This window comes from Chaetodon auriga, chromosome 23 (genome assembly GCF_051107435.1).
Source record: "Chaetodon auriga isolate fChaAug3 chromosome 23, fChaAug3.hap1, whole genome shotgun sequence".
Taxonomy (NCBI): domain Eukaryota; kingdom Metazoa; phylum Chordata; class Actinopteri; order Chaetodontiformes; family Chaetodontidae; genus Chaetodon; species Chaetodon auriga.
This window is the reverse complement of record NC_135096.1, coordinates 9,853,851-9,867,617: the sequence shown is the minus strand read 5'-3', so window position 1 is coordinate 9,867,617 and position 13,767 is coordinate 9,853,851. Positions and strand designations below refer to the sequence as shown.

Below are 13,767 nucleotides of genomic sequence, written 5' to 3'. Positions count from 1 at the left end.
ACTTCCCTCTGTGTAATATGATAATTACGCCCCCCACCCATGATGAAAATAACGATTCATGTTCATTTGTGGGTGTGACTGCAGAAAAGTAAACGAGCCTAAATGATGGGTGGCTTCTCACGAGACCAAACCCTTCCAGGTGACTTATCGTCGCTCTGTGTCAAGCAGTGCGCGTGACAGGTGAGGAACGATTCCAGTCGGTCGGCGCGTCCGCCAGCTCGTTAATCCACACGGGATAGGTGTCCCCCTCGCGAACGCGCAGACCAGAGCGCGCGGCGCACAAGCAGGTTCGCCCTACTCAGGTCTCGTGGACTCCACGGGGATTGGTAATTAGAGTCCAGGTGCAGATTTTTCACGACGTCGCGAATCGCAGCCTGTTGTGAATGTTTGCTTTTACTGCTTGTCCAGACCGCCAGTCCAGTTTGTCAGCACATACACATACTAGTACCGGTTACCACCTTCAAAATAAATACCGAGCATGTTTCTTTCATGGAAACTATGCACACTTTACCTTTAAAACTTTAATTAGTGATGATGGAAGTATTTCTTTTTTACTTTGCCTGAGTACACATTCAGATTAATTAAAAGTGAACGTTCTGCGTTCAGAATATTACTTTAAGCCATATTATGTAACTCTTGAGTTAGAGAAGAAAACTAACTAAAAACTAACACATTCTTCCTCCTACAATTAAACACTTGAATGCATGAGCGATAAAACATGCCTTTGCTCAATTTCATGAACACAAGGCTTTTTTTCTGCAGCCTTAAGTTGTCTGCTATGATCACGAGCTCACAATGTTAGGACAGCACATGTAATAGTGGATTATTATTTTTATTATTATCAAACTGGATCTTATCTATAACAATGCGTGGTATTTTATTTTAAGTTGTGTTTTGAATGGGGAATTTAATCTGACATTTAATTAGCATCTGTAGCTGTCAAATTAATGTAGAGCAGTTAAAAGTACATTTCTCCCTGGAAATATAGTTCAGTAGGTTAGTATGAAGTAAACTACTCAAGTTAGTTAAATGTAAATCACCCAAATTGTGTTTGTTTTTACAGCACTTTAGGTAGCAGACCGTAATAATGAACATTTTTGACTAAAATTATAATTAGAGATTATATCCAAAGGCTCAAATCTATTGTCTATTTGAACCACACACACATTTTGGCATTATTTTTTTCAGGTGACAAATCGGCGTTTGTTTTGAAGTCCTGCCTCTAATTTCCGGTACTGTTTCACCTTACAGGCTGTAATTTGGCGCAACTGGACCTACAGCCCTGCGAGGAGTCTCCCTCCCTCTTCCCTCCCTCTCTGTCTCTGGGTCTCTCCCAAGTCGAAAGCCCGCACTTCTCGTCCAGGTGTGACATTTTTGGAGTGCCTCACTGGAACCGCAACCCTCCGAGAAGATGACGGACTCCACACCGCCAGACTCCACCGCCGCCCCGGACCCGGCTGTGGTAGTGGACCCCACGGCGGTGAACGGGCAGTGCGAGCCGGCGGACTCCCAGCAGCAACAGCAGCAGCAGCAACAGCAGCAGCCCAGCGCAGAAAGTCAGGGAGAGGGTTTCAAAATGGACCAGGAGATGAAGATAACTGACAGCATAGAGGACCGAGGTAGGCGGTGTGAAATATGTTGAAAGTTTCGGATTCACCGGATGCCCCGTCGCCAGAGCGCACGCTGTGCGTAATGCCTTGTAGAGTGGCCCGGTGCATGTTCTACTGTACATGTCCTGGAAATCTCTGCACACTTGTTTTCATTCAGCTGTGATGAGAATCACTGCTCCTCTATTTCATATAGTTTGCCCCCAGCTGTTCCAAACTGCGCAAAAATAAGAATGACTGTGGGGGAAAGAGCTGATCTGACTGATGATGACTCCATAATGCTGCGATCAATATGGTGAATTATTTACAGAGCGAGGTAGACATGGACTACAGAGCGTGCGTGTCTTCATTCTGTCAGACATGTGTTGCCTAAAATACTGAGCTGTGATTACAGGTTTTGTGAATTAATGAGTGGATTGCCTTTGGGGACCACAGGCAGCCATTTAAACAGTCGCAGGTGTCCCACATCTTAAGCATGGCACAGCAGTGTGTTTTTTCCTCTGCCTGTACACTCCCTTGTAATCAGATATTAAACTATCATAAAGATGCTTTCTATTATTTGGCCACTTATCTTTGAATGTAGGGATCTTTGATGGGTTTTGATCAGGTGACTCATCACTGTAATGCATTTTTAAAGAACCTACCCAGCCCTGATTGTTATTCAGGCACTAACAGAGGTTTGGTCCAGAGTGTACTTGAACAATCTGCCCTTACTGTAACTCTGAGAGAAGTGAAAGGAAACTCATTGTTCCTTTGAATGGAGAACTCAAGCACATTTAAGCCTCTCAAGTTCATGATAAGAGCAAAGTGAAGAAAAACGGAAACTAGCAGCTTGGAAGGTGTGAAAGACATGATTCAACTTCAGCTACGTCACAGATTTCTCACAGATTTTTTAAGAGTCTGGAGGACAGACTGAGTGTGTCATCGCTGGAGAAGAGAAATACTATGAAATGGGACCAGGATCCGTTGATAAAGTCAATAAAGTGACTGGAAATGGAATTTGCTAAACAATAAAGTAGATTGAGTGTTGAGTCAAAAAGGCAGTGTTTTGTTGGGCCCTTGTCACATTTCAGATGCCTGTGATTTGTTAGCTGTTCCACCAAAAAGACAAACTTCTCTCTTGGATTCACTGAAATAACTGCTGGACTGTTGGTTTGTCAGTCAGAACACTTAAAAAAACACTACAGATAATCATGTTCCCTGAAGGATGAACCCTGCTGACTTTAGTGATCCCCTGATTTTACCTGTAGCGCCACTCAAAAGGACAAACGTTAATTTTGGGGTGACTGTGCCCTGCGCTCTTGTCTGCAGGTCTTCTGGAGAGCAGCATGCGTCTGAAGCCGCACGAAGCGCAGAGTTACCGCAAGAAAGCTCTGTGGGTGTCCTGGGTGTCCATCGGGGTCACCATCATCCTGGCCATCGTCGCTTTCAGTGAGTAACTCTCCTTCTGATGTTTCCTTTGATGAATCCTCAAGGTCGCAGGATGTGATGCTTTCTGCGTTCTACAAAAGACACCTACGCAAAACCAAATCCAAAGAAATCCTGATGCCTGTTGTTTGGTCCGTCAGTTGAAGGACAGGTTTGATAATTATCGTGACATCCTGCTGATCAGCGTGACACCCGAGAGCTTGATTAAACAACAGTACTTGCCAACAGACAACACGAAGGACGAGCAATTGATGCGAACCCGCTCCTTCGACAGACACTTCATGCCGAGATCCTGTTTCATTCCTCCCCAAAACCTTTCACCTCTCACCGCTTTCGCTTCAAATGACAGTTTCTCTCAGATAAGAAAACAACAGTGAAGATTTTTGCTGTCAAGAGTGTGAATTCGACCCTTAGTCTCGCTGCTGTTCCTCAAGTTTTACGTCTTTCAGAGGCAGAACAAGTTGGAGTGCCTGTCTTTGACCCGAGCGTTCTGGTCTCTCTTTCCGTCAAACCTCAGCGCGTCAAGGACGAGACCCCTGCACAGAGACAATGACTCAGTCTTAGTTTTGAGATCGAGAAGAGGCAGAGCTTATTGCTGAGTGTCTCTCAGACGCCTACAGCCTCTCTACTTCTTTGTCATCTCTCTGCATGTGTCTCTCTTTGAGTAGAACTTGAGATAGAAATTACTTGTGTGTCTAACTCAGGTCATGTAAGAGTTTTTTATGAGGAGGCCCATCCTGCAGCTTATTTAGATGTTGACGTTGACAGGCGTGGAGAAACATAAAGATGATCTTCAAAAAAACAAGCTCGAGGTGATGATTTTTGATGACAGACATGTCACAGACATTGTTAGTCTCTTCTCAGAGATCTGACTCCTCGCACACGGCGAGATTCGGCTCGTACTTCCTCCCCCTCTGCAGTAAATGCAGATTAGTGCTTGACAGATGCATAAGTAAAGAGGACAAGCTTTGCTGCAGTGTGGCTGATCACCTCAACAGATGTAAAGAGATATGAGCGCTTCCTGTGATGCTGAGGACAGATAGCATGTTCGTTTTCTTCATGAGTTTGGATCTAATGTTTTTGAGAGCATGTTTTCGTGCAATGGCTTCCTCATTAGCTGTGTTTTTCACATCGCTTGTCACATCTTGCCTGCCCTCGCCCATAAATGAAACATGGCGCCGCTTGCAAATCAGCTGCAGGAATGAGCAGAGGAAGCGATGAATGAGGCCGATGTAGCAGCCGTGATTCCTGTAAACAGTCGTCTGACCCGCAGTCACACCGGGCCGCTGTTGTTACACATGAATAATTGTTTTATTTGGATTCTGACCCTCTGTGGAGAAAAACAGGCCGGGCTCAAGAACATCCAGCCGCTCAATAATTAATCTTGTTTGAGGACGAAATTAAGAATTGGAGTTCAATTTGTTGCTGCGTGGCGTAAGTTGACCACTTGGGGCAAAATTAACGAAGCAGCCAATTTGTCGGAGCGATGGAGACATCTTGTTTGGGAAATCAGACCCTCTTCCTGAGCTCAGTCCATGTTGTTTCAAACACTTTGCCCACTTCCTGTTCTGATAAGTTAGCGGCGGTAGGGAAGCAGCACAGGACAGGCCTGTCTCCCAGCTTCCTTCTTTATCATCTGTCAAGTTGCTTTAAGCCATGTCTTTAATGCGCTCCACTCCGACGGACGTTGATTCATCGCAGACTGGAGGATCCAGTCCCCTGCTGGTGGTTCAGCTGCTGATGCTTTGTGCTGTGGAGCAAAAATGTTGGAAACAACATTCATGTCACGTCTGCCTTCATTTTGGTAGATAAAAAAGTCAATGATGTTAGTCGTACAAGACTACATCACACCATTTTCCAGTCTCACAACAGATTGATTTCTGGATTGACTCAATTTTTTTCTGTGTTGAAAACGCTCAATCGGTACATTAGATTTTATGTGACTGCAGCTGATAATCAAGCCTCCTTCCCCCTCCTGTACCTGTAGCCTCCTGTTTGTTTGACACTGGTGCAGCACTCCACTGCACCAGTTGTGTGTTCACTCATCAAGCCATCTATAAAACTGTCACTGGCTCTTTAGAAAGAAGTCAGTGTGTTCTGAATGTAAAGTAAATCCTCACTGATGAGCGTCAATGCAAATAAGAACATTTTCAATGTGCAAACTGTGTGAGAAACCAGCTGTCAGCATCACACTGTGGCCTCCTTCGTGCCTGTTATCTCCATACTTGGACCTGCACCTTCACATGTTTCTAAACTGAGCTTTCTGTTTAAGGTTACGTGTTAAGGAGGGTGTACAGTGAAGGTATTGGCTAATGTTCGGTGCCTTTAGAGCAGAATTTCGGTATTGAAGCTGAAAGTGACATATCTTTACCAGAAAGCAGATTCATAAAACAGTGAGCTTTAGAGGAGCTGGTAGGTGGAGAGAGCCAGGCTCGCTAGTGTTTGATAAGCTAAGCTAACCGGGTTTATATTCAACGTACTGTAGCAGGAATCCCCTTTTTCTTTCATTTACCCACGTCCTTCCCTCATGTTTCCGCTCGTTGTCACCCCTCATTTACCTGATGAAGTTCACCTGATGGCTCCTTTTTGAAACACTGCCCTCCCTCTCACTCTCTCTCACCCTCCTCTCTCATGGGGCTGCAGTTGTGGGAAGAGTTTGTTTGTCTTACTCTTCAGTTCTTATCGTACGTCCATGATAGTTTAAGAGCTGGAGATGGAAACAAAGGAGCCAGGTGAGGCAGAGGAGGATTAATCCAACGCAGACATGGTGTGATTTGTACGCTGGGTTTGAGGGACGCAGAGCCGCCCTGTCGGCGCCCTGCAGGGTGTCAGTGTGGTCATTCCCCGTCAGCACTTCATATTGACAGAATGATAGCGGCTGGGTAACACACCCTGTAAAACATTAGCATCACTCAAACACGACGAACACTCCTACGTATCTGTGAGTGTGTGTGAATCTTGTTACGGGCGAGCAGGTGCAGCTTGAAGCTTCACAGCGTGTGAGCATATGAGGGCAGGATGGGCGTCAGTTCAACACATGAGTGGAGATTTCCAGTTTCGCTTTTTACACACTGAGCCACAAAATCTCTTGAGGCAAAGTGTGATTTGTCACACTGGGCTGTGTGAGTAACGATTAACTTGATTTGACATTGAGGTTTTAGTCCAGTCTGAAATGTGAGTGACTCCCATTGACTGGTGCCAGTTTGTCCACAGAGAATGAATAAGACATTAAACTGTTAGAGAACATCAGTTAAGGACTGTACACTGATTCCTCACTCAACTGGCTCCAATTCAGTTAAAGGAGAAGTTTGACATTTTGTTGCCAGGAGTTAGACGAGAAGATTGATGCTGTTCTCATGTCTGGAGGGTAAATGCAAAGCCAGAGCCAGCAGGCAATTAGCTTAGCGCCTGTCTCCGCTCATAACTCCCACATAACAGCACATAGCTTGTTGTTTTTATGCTTAAGCCAAGACATAATATTAATCTGTGAGTTTTAGAGGTGCTGGTAGGCAGATTTTTAAGATTTGGACAGAGCCAGTGGTGCTCAATCTGACTGGAAACTCATTTTTGTCCTTTCATTTAGACTGAGCAGCTTGACTGGGCTGTATTTAAAAAATGATCATCGTCTAAACTGCCCTGTCTCGTTAAAACGGAAGCAGATTCGTTGCCAGTTTGGCTTCGGGCGAATCCGAGTTTCACCTCCAGCTCATGTTTTCAGTCGTCGAGGAGAACGGAGCTGAGTGAATGAATGAAAATGTCATCGGGTCCCTCGCTGCTGCTTTAATAACAAGGCGCGTGCATTGCTGCAACAGCACGGTGAGACAAACATCATCAGTCCAGCAACTGGAAAAACAACCGTGACAACAAAGTGTTTCACTGATATGCATAATGCAGCTCCAGCAACAGCCAATAAACCGGCAGAGCTTGGATGGTGTTTTATCTTCTGTTCTCCTGCTTCTCTTGTCAGATGTGACAAGGGGGGAGGAGGGGGAAGAAAGAGAGACGAGAGACCTTGTGTGTGTGTGTGTCTGTGTGTGTGTGTGTGTGTGTGTGTGTGTGTGTGTGTGTGTGTGTGATGCTGGAGCTCCGTCCCTGCTGACACCCACCCAGCTTTCCTGGGAGCCAATTAGCCGTCGCTGGGCTCAGCTTTTCAGCTTTTGCGAGTGTGGTGCCGCCCCATGTTCATTTACACACAGTTTCTTCTTCCTTCTGCTCCTAATGAGGGAGAAACGAGGAGAAGAAGGAAGGAAAGAGGCGATGAGGGAGGAGGAACGTACGTTTCTGGATGTGGACCACCAGCTGACGGTGTTATAGGGGGAAATCTGTGAGGTTTCCATCCCAAAGGAGATGAAAAATCAGATAAAATAGCAAAATTCGCAGCGGTGATGACAGTGAGGAAAGTTTTTTCAGCCATCTGAAGAATGAAACTTTGCTCAATGACGGAGCAGATGGTTTTAGAATGAAACACAGAAGCTCTGCCGTGTGTTTTTGGTGCTCACACATACGCGCCTCCACAAGACCTCCACATTTAAACAAAAGACTTTCTCCTTGTCATGTCAGCCCTGGTGGATGTGTGACACTTCAGTGTCTGCACAGTCCCTCCCTCTCTGTTTACTTTCATTTGAACTGCTGTCAGGTTCTGTTTGCTGTATCATACGTCTGCTCCCACACTGAGATCTACTGATCTACTGTATGTTTAAAGAGGAGGGTAAGCATGTCACATGGTTTGATCTGTTTTCATCTCACACATGCAGTGTACAGAAGTTTCACTCCTTTCATCATCCATTATTCGTAAATGTTTACCAGGAAATATTTGAACATCACATTAAAGCAAAAACCAAACAAGCACCAAGCCTTTTTTTTTTAATATACTGTATTTAATTTAGGAAAAGACTGATGGAAGATTGACATTTCAGCGTGTTTGTCCATCTTGAACAGTAATTTAATCTTGTTTTCAAACAGCACAGTTGGGAGCATTTGTCACAGCTGTCTGCATCATCAGGGTAAATCTGTGCCAGTCTAATCTTGCTTTAATGGACGCTGGGACCAGTTAAAATGCTGTTTTCATTTGAGCCTCCACCTTTAACAGTTGAAATCGTTGAATATTTCGTTGGCGAACATGAACTTGAGCTGCATACTAAAGCTTGGAGGGAGGATGATGTGCCGGATTCTGCTCCTGTCGCCTTGTTTCGAAGCTTTTTTGCCATCAGTTTCGCATATTACACAAACTCCTTTTGTCAGAAATAATCCGTCCTGTGAGATGGATTCCTGTATTGAAACAGGTGGTTGTGGTCTGACTGCATTTTCCAAATCAAACAGCAGGCTTGTCAGGATTTGTGTGTGACTCTTTGTGAAATTGACCAAAAGTTCTTTTCTAGATCATTTTTGCATTCAGTGTTTGTCGCTGCTCCCAATGCTGCATCTCTGCAGATCTCTGGAATCATAAAAAAATCCCACTGACTCATCTGTATTCAAGGGTCGTCCACATGTGTGTTACGTGTTTGCAGAAGCACGTGAAGGCAGCATTCACTCCTGCTTTCATTTTGGTCTGGGAAAGAGGATGATTGCACCTTCAGCCCAGACAGAGCACCTGAATGTAGATGAAACAATAAAGGCAGCGAAAGAGAGGGTGAAGAAAGAGGGGAAAGAGGGGAGCTTGGGGGGGGGGCGCAGGAGGAGAGGAAGGGGGGAAAGGGGGAGGTAGATGCAGGAAGAACTCATCTTGGTATTCTTGCAGCAAAATAAAATGAGCGACAGAGGAAGAGATCTCGCACAGTGCTGTGTTTCTGCATGCAGGGCTGAGGCGAGTTGCTGGCCCCCAGTGAGTCTTGCTAAAAATAAACCGAGGAGGAGAGGAGAGGATTCCTCCCCTCTCTATCTATCTGCATCTTTCTCTCCTTTGTCTCTCCTTCCTTCTCTCCTCATTCCCTCCCATTGCAGGCGGATTGGTTGCACACAGTTCTGTCTCAATGTTTGTTTTCAGCACAACTACAGCTCTCTGTCATAAGGCCAAAACAGGCACGTCGTACGCTGATAACTCGATTTCTTCAGTCGACAAAATGCTGCTGATCATGTTTGGCAGGTTGGTGCGCAAACTAATAGACAGAAGACAAGCAATTCCTCATAAAAATGCACCTGTGGACATACATGCTAAGCAACCATCAGTGTGGTTAAACAGGAAAGGACCCAGTCAACGAGGGATCCTCCAGATTGATATTGTTATTTGGCAGCAGTCCGCCTTTATTTGTTCATGTGCACAGACAGTGGCAGGAAATGTTCATCGTGCTGTCAGTGTTCTGCAAAAAAGACTTTCATCTTTGTGTTTTAATGTCTGTAAGTGGAGCTATAACACATCTCCAGTGAGCAGGCTGCTGCATGTGACTGAGTATGGGAAGTGCACTACAGCAGGAGACTTGGTGCTAACATTCATGTGACATAACAAGCAGAATAATTCATGTCTGTTCATGACTGCACACTGGACGATCAAAGATCAAACAAACGATGCGCTGACTTTTCTTCCACTGTGAATACGTTCTGCATCAATATCACTGACCGCAAACACGTGAAGAAGATTGTGTCTCTGTTGCTTGTTGTTCAGAGCCTCACTCTCTCTCTCTCTGTTTTCTTTCTAGCTGTTTCCATCATGCGCCACAGCGCCTCAGCTTTTGGATTTGCTGTAAGTCGCCTGTAAAGCCTCCACTTCACTAAAGCTATGATGGCTAACACTGTAAAACGTGAAGCGAGTGTCAAAGTGCTTTTTCTTTTCATTCTGCAGTTTGATGCCACGCTGGATGTGTTGTCCTCGGTCATCGTACTGTGGCGGTACAGCAACGCCGCAGCTGTCCACTCCGCACACCGCGAATACATGTAAGCACAATCGCCTGTCACACAGATCAAATCTGACCTGGTTTCAAATCCAGATGTACGTCACTGTCAGCTTTGGGTGTCTGAGAAGTTTTAAATCATTCAAGGCATTAAAACCGCTAAATGCTCAATAGGGAATGATACAGAATATTTAATGATAGCTTGCACAAGTATGTATTAGCAATTAAAAACAAACTGGCCCTGTATGATGTGCACTAAGACCAAGATATACACTTAATCACCAAAAAGTGAGCCAAGCATTGACATATTTATGGTTATCACAGAATTGGATTGCCTGGTGTTCTTTGTATACTGCCCATTTTTAATTTTTGTTATTTTGTATTTCATACAAATAATGTTGTTTGTGTCATTTCCTTGTGTTAAAGTCTGATGATCAGACCCTCTGCAGTTGTTGTTGCTGCAGCGTGTTGTTAAGGGTTTAATTCCACTCGGACCAAACAAACTCAGAAATGTGATGAAATCCATTTCAATGTGTCCACAGTGTCTCGTGTGTGTGTGTGTGTGTGTGTGTGTGTGTGTGTGTGTGTGGTCTGCTTTGTCCTGTGGGGACGTGTGTCAAACAGCAGATCTCTTCAGCTTTGTCAGCCTCGGCCCACTGGGACCGATCACCGGCAGGCGCCTCACGCTTTATCTGTACCTGGCTTAGAATGGTGTGTGTGTTTGTGTGTGTGTGTGTGTTTGTTTGTGTGTGTGTGTGTGTGTGTGTGTGTGTGTGTGTGTCTAGGTCGGGTGGGCTTTTCAGAGTCTGTTGAATGGTCACCATGATGGCAGCGAGCAGGCGACAACAAATGAAATTCAAGCAAAACAAAAGCATCTGTTACTGGATGAATCAGATGAGAGAAAATTGTCACCGTCTCTGCCCGTACTGTCAGAGCATCTGGTAGATTCATACAGTGAATCTGTCCGTCTCAACACACACACACACACACACACACACAGAGGAGCGACTGCTAATTGGTGGAGGGACGACAGATGAGATCCCGTCCTCTGGAGATGAGACAGAAACACAGACAGAAGACACATTAATTCAACTATCGATCCAATTATCTGTTAGCGGTTGGTGAGCAGCATTTCTCTGAAGAGCAGAAAAACGTTCAGACCTGTTTGGCCACACATCCCTGACCAGGCTGCAGCGTGAACAGACGACACCGACGGTTAAAAGAATCGTTTGACATACAGGACAGTCTTTCACTGTCCTCTCTTAGCTCTCTGATGTCTCTCCATTCAGTACAGAGCTAGAGCCAACGGTATTAGCCTTGGAGGCGAGGAGAAAAATGTGTCTGACAGAGAGCTGAAAAACAGCTTTTTAAACGTTGGCTAACACTGTATTTTAACCAGAAATGTGAATTTCCTCCTTAAGAAGCATGAATAAAACTCGATCTGCTACGTTCATCCGTGAGCTTTGAGGGAGAATCAGTTACACAATAATTTCCAGCTTGTTTCACATGAAACCTCCGAGTGCTGCTGGTCACACCACACCAACGACTGCAGCAGTAAAACCCCTGAGAGTGTTGGTGTGAGAGAGGGTGTAGCCTGTTTTATTGCTTATCAATTCAGATGCAGTTTGTAAGATAAAGACTGTGATCCAGGATCGTTAAAATGAACAAACTGTATTGTACAGCTTACTTTGAAGTCGCTCACCAGCTGGCTCGAGATCAGCTGCACATTTGAAAGATGCACAAGAGCGTTGAATCTTCACAATAAAACATCCACATGTCATTTCATCAGCTAATTGGAGAATTCGGACAGGGTTCAGGAAGCTGCTCAGCCAGTAATTGGCTTCACGGAGAGATCAGGCTTCCTCTTGGTTCACACGCACACACACACTGTTAACACGCTGATGATGTGAGAATCACCTGCAAGCTACTAAAACAACCCGACACATGGATGCATGATATAGAGAGAGAGAGAGAGATGTACTGTATGTGCTGATCATTTGTAGGCACTTCTAGCGTAGCACCGTTTGTTTGTTTGTTTGTTTGTGTGTTTGTTTGTTTGACTGCTTGTGGCTTCCAGCAGACTAAGCGAGACGACTACTGACACACGACCAGAGAATCGATATCATTCTTCTTAATTTTTTGATCCGTCTGCGTTTGATGGAGGAGATGTGGCTGAATAGTGATGCCCGTGTACAGAGCGGTTGCCAAGGTAACAAGGCTGAGATGTCAAGACAAGACGAATTACGGAGTTTTGTTCTCAAATGAGACACGGAGCCTTTTTGAGGTAGAAACGCCTTTATTCACATGGCTGTTGCTGAGGTGAGACTGAGGCGCTGCTGTCATTTTTACACCGTTTGTGGGAAACAACAGGGGGCCTGTTAGAGGGGACCCAGTGCTCCCACAGTGTGTGTGATGGAGGGGGGTGTCCTGCTGTGCACTTCCTAGAGGGATGTTGGGTGTGGCCTTGGTTACCCCATCCGGTCAAAACCCAGGACACCAAGTGTGACTCGAGAGCAGCCTTCAGAACTGAACACACTCTCGTAGCCATGCGTGACGAGGGCATATGCTCCAGTTGCTTGTTGTCTCCCTCTAGACTTTGTTAATTGGGTGAAGGTTTTTAAGGGACATCTGATGCTTCCAAAGAAGCCTTCGCTCTGCTCATCAGTGTAACACAGTTATCTGTCATTCAGCAGTGTTGTCGGCTCACAGGAAAATGTAGTTTTAGCCGTGCTAGCAGCTCTGTGAGGCTGTGAAATGCTAATGTAAGCGACATGCTAACATGCTCACACAGACAAGATGATTTGGGAATTTGAATTACTTCAGGAGGCCTCCATGTTAAAGGGACTTCCATTAAGAGTGGTGCTGACCCCAGTATTTTTAAAAACGGTTTGACCCGACAGAAAGCAGTTTTGTACCACTTTCATTAGCGATCCTGGTTATCAGCGTCAGGGTCGACTCTCCGGAAGGAATAATCCAAAAGAAGAAACCTCGGCTTCACAAGCTTGTTGTCATTTTCTCTCTGGTCACACTTGCTGGTGCTAAAAGAGAGCAGGTGGTTCCTGCTGGCTTTCTGCAACACAATCTCGACTGCTAATGAGTATCAACACTGTATATTGCTTCTCTTTCCCTTTGTCTGCAGAGCCTGCGTCATCCTGGGCGTGATTTTCATCCTGTCGTCCCTGTGCATTCTGGGCAAGGCCATCCACGACCTGGCCACCAAGCTGCTCCCTGAAGTGGTAAGAAATCACAGAGCAGCAACACAAAAGCCAGATTTAAACAGAGCTGAAAAGGCTGCATGAAAATGTGCACGAAAAAGAGTCGATAAGACGAGATGAGAGTGAACGTCAGGAGGAGCAGGAAAAGGCTCTGAATGTGGTGCAGGGGTGAGAATTTGACTCAGACTAGAGATGGAGGAGAGTTTTGGATTAAAGCATCCACCATATGGGACAGATTATGTTATCAATTTAACGCTGAGAGAAAAAAAACCCTAAACACATTAACGGGCTGTGGTACATTAGGACAGCTGTATTGCTGTCAGCTGAGCAGTTAAACAGGGTCACGCGACGGTCGCGTCCCTCTCTCTGAGGTCAGGATGCAGAATTTAAGCCAAAGGTTTGGTTTATAATCAGATTTTGTTTTCAGTGGAGTTTCTGGCTATTTTTAAAGCTTGGCCAGATAGTAATGACCGCTTTGTGTAGCCAGGACTCGTCTGATGTCCCCGCTGGAAGACCACCAGTCTGCCAGAGACGAGGATTTCACTGAGAATCCAAAAAAGCCCTGTTGACTTTGTGCCTGCATCTAATAATATCTTCTCAAAATCTGAGTGTACCTCTCAGCGTCCAAGACAAACAACACGCAGGCTGTTCTGTACGTGACGCTGCAGATCTAACGTGGCTTTTCTGTCCTCT

At 45.3% G+C, this 13,767-nt stretch overlaps 1 protein-coding gene across 5 annotated transcripts in view; it reads left to right on the top strand.

Annotated features, from left to right (window-relative positions):
• LOC143315931 (transmembrane protein 163a) overlaps positions 1 to 13,767 on the top strand; it is a 44,704-nt gene that overhangs the window by 22,151 nt on the left and 8,786 nt on the right. For all 5 annotated transcript variants that reach the window (XM_076723513.1, XM_076723515.1, XM_076723514.1 and 2 more), the window contains 5 exons: positions 1,252 to 1,619; positions 2,919 to 3,038; positions 9,668 to 9,711; positions 9,811 to 9,902; positions 12,999 to 13,095. In XM_076723513.1, coding sequence (XP_076579628.1) covers positions 1,412 to 1,619; positions 2,919 to 3,038; positions 9,668 to 9,711; positions 9,811 to 9,902; positions 12,999 to 13,095 — 561 coding nt within the window. In that variant the 5' untranslated portion in view covers positions 1,252 to 1,411. The remainder of the gene's footprint in view (positions 1 to 1,251; positions 1,620 to 2,918; positions 3,039 to 9,667; positions 9,712 to 9,810; positions 9,903 to 12,998; positions 13,096 to 13,767) is intronic.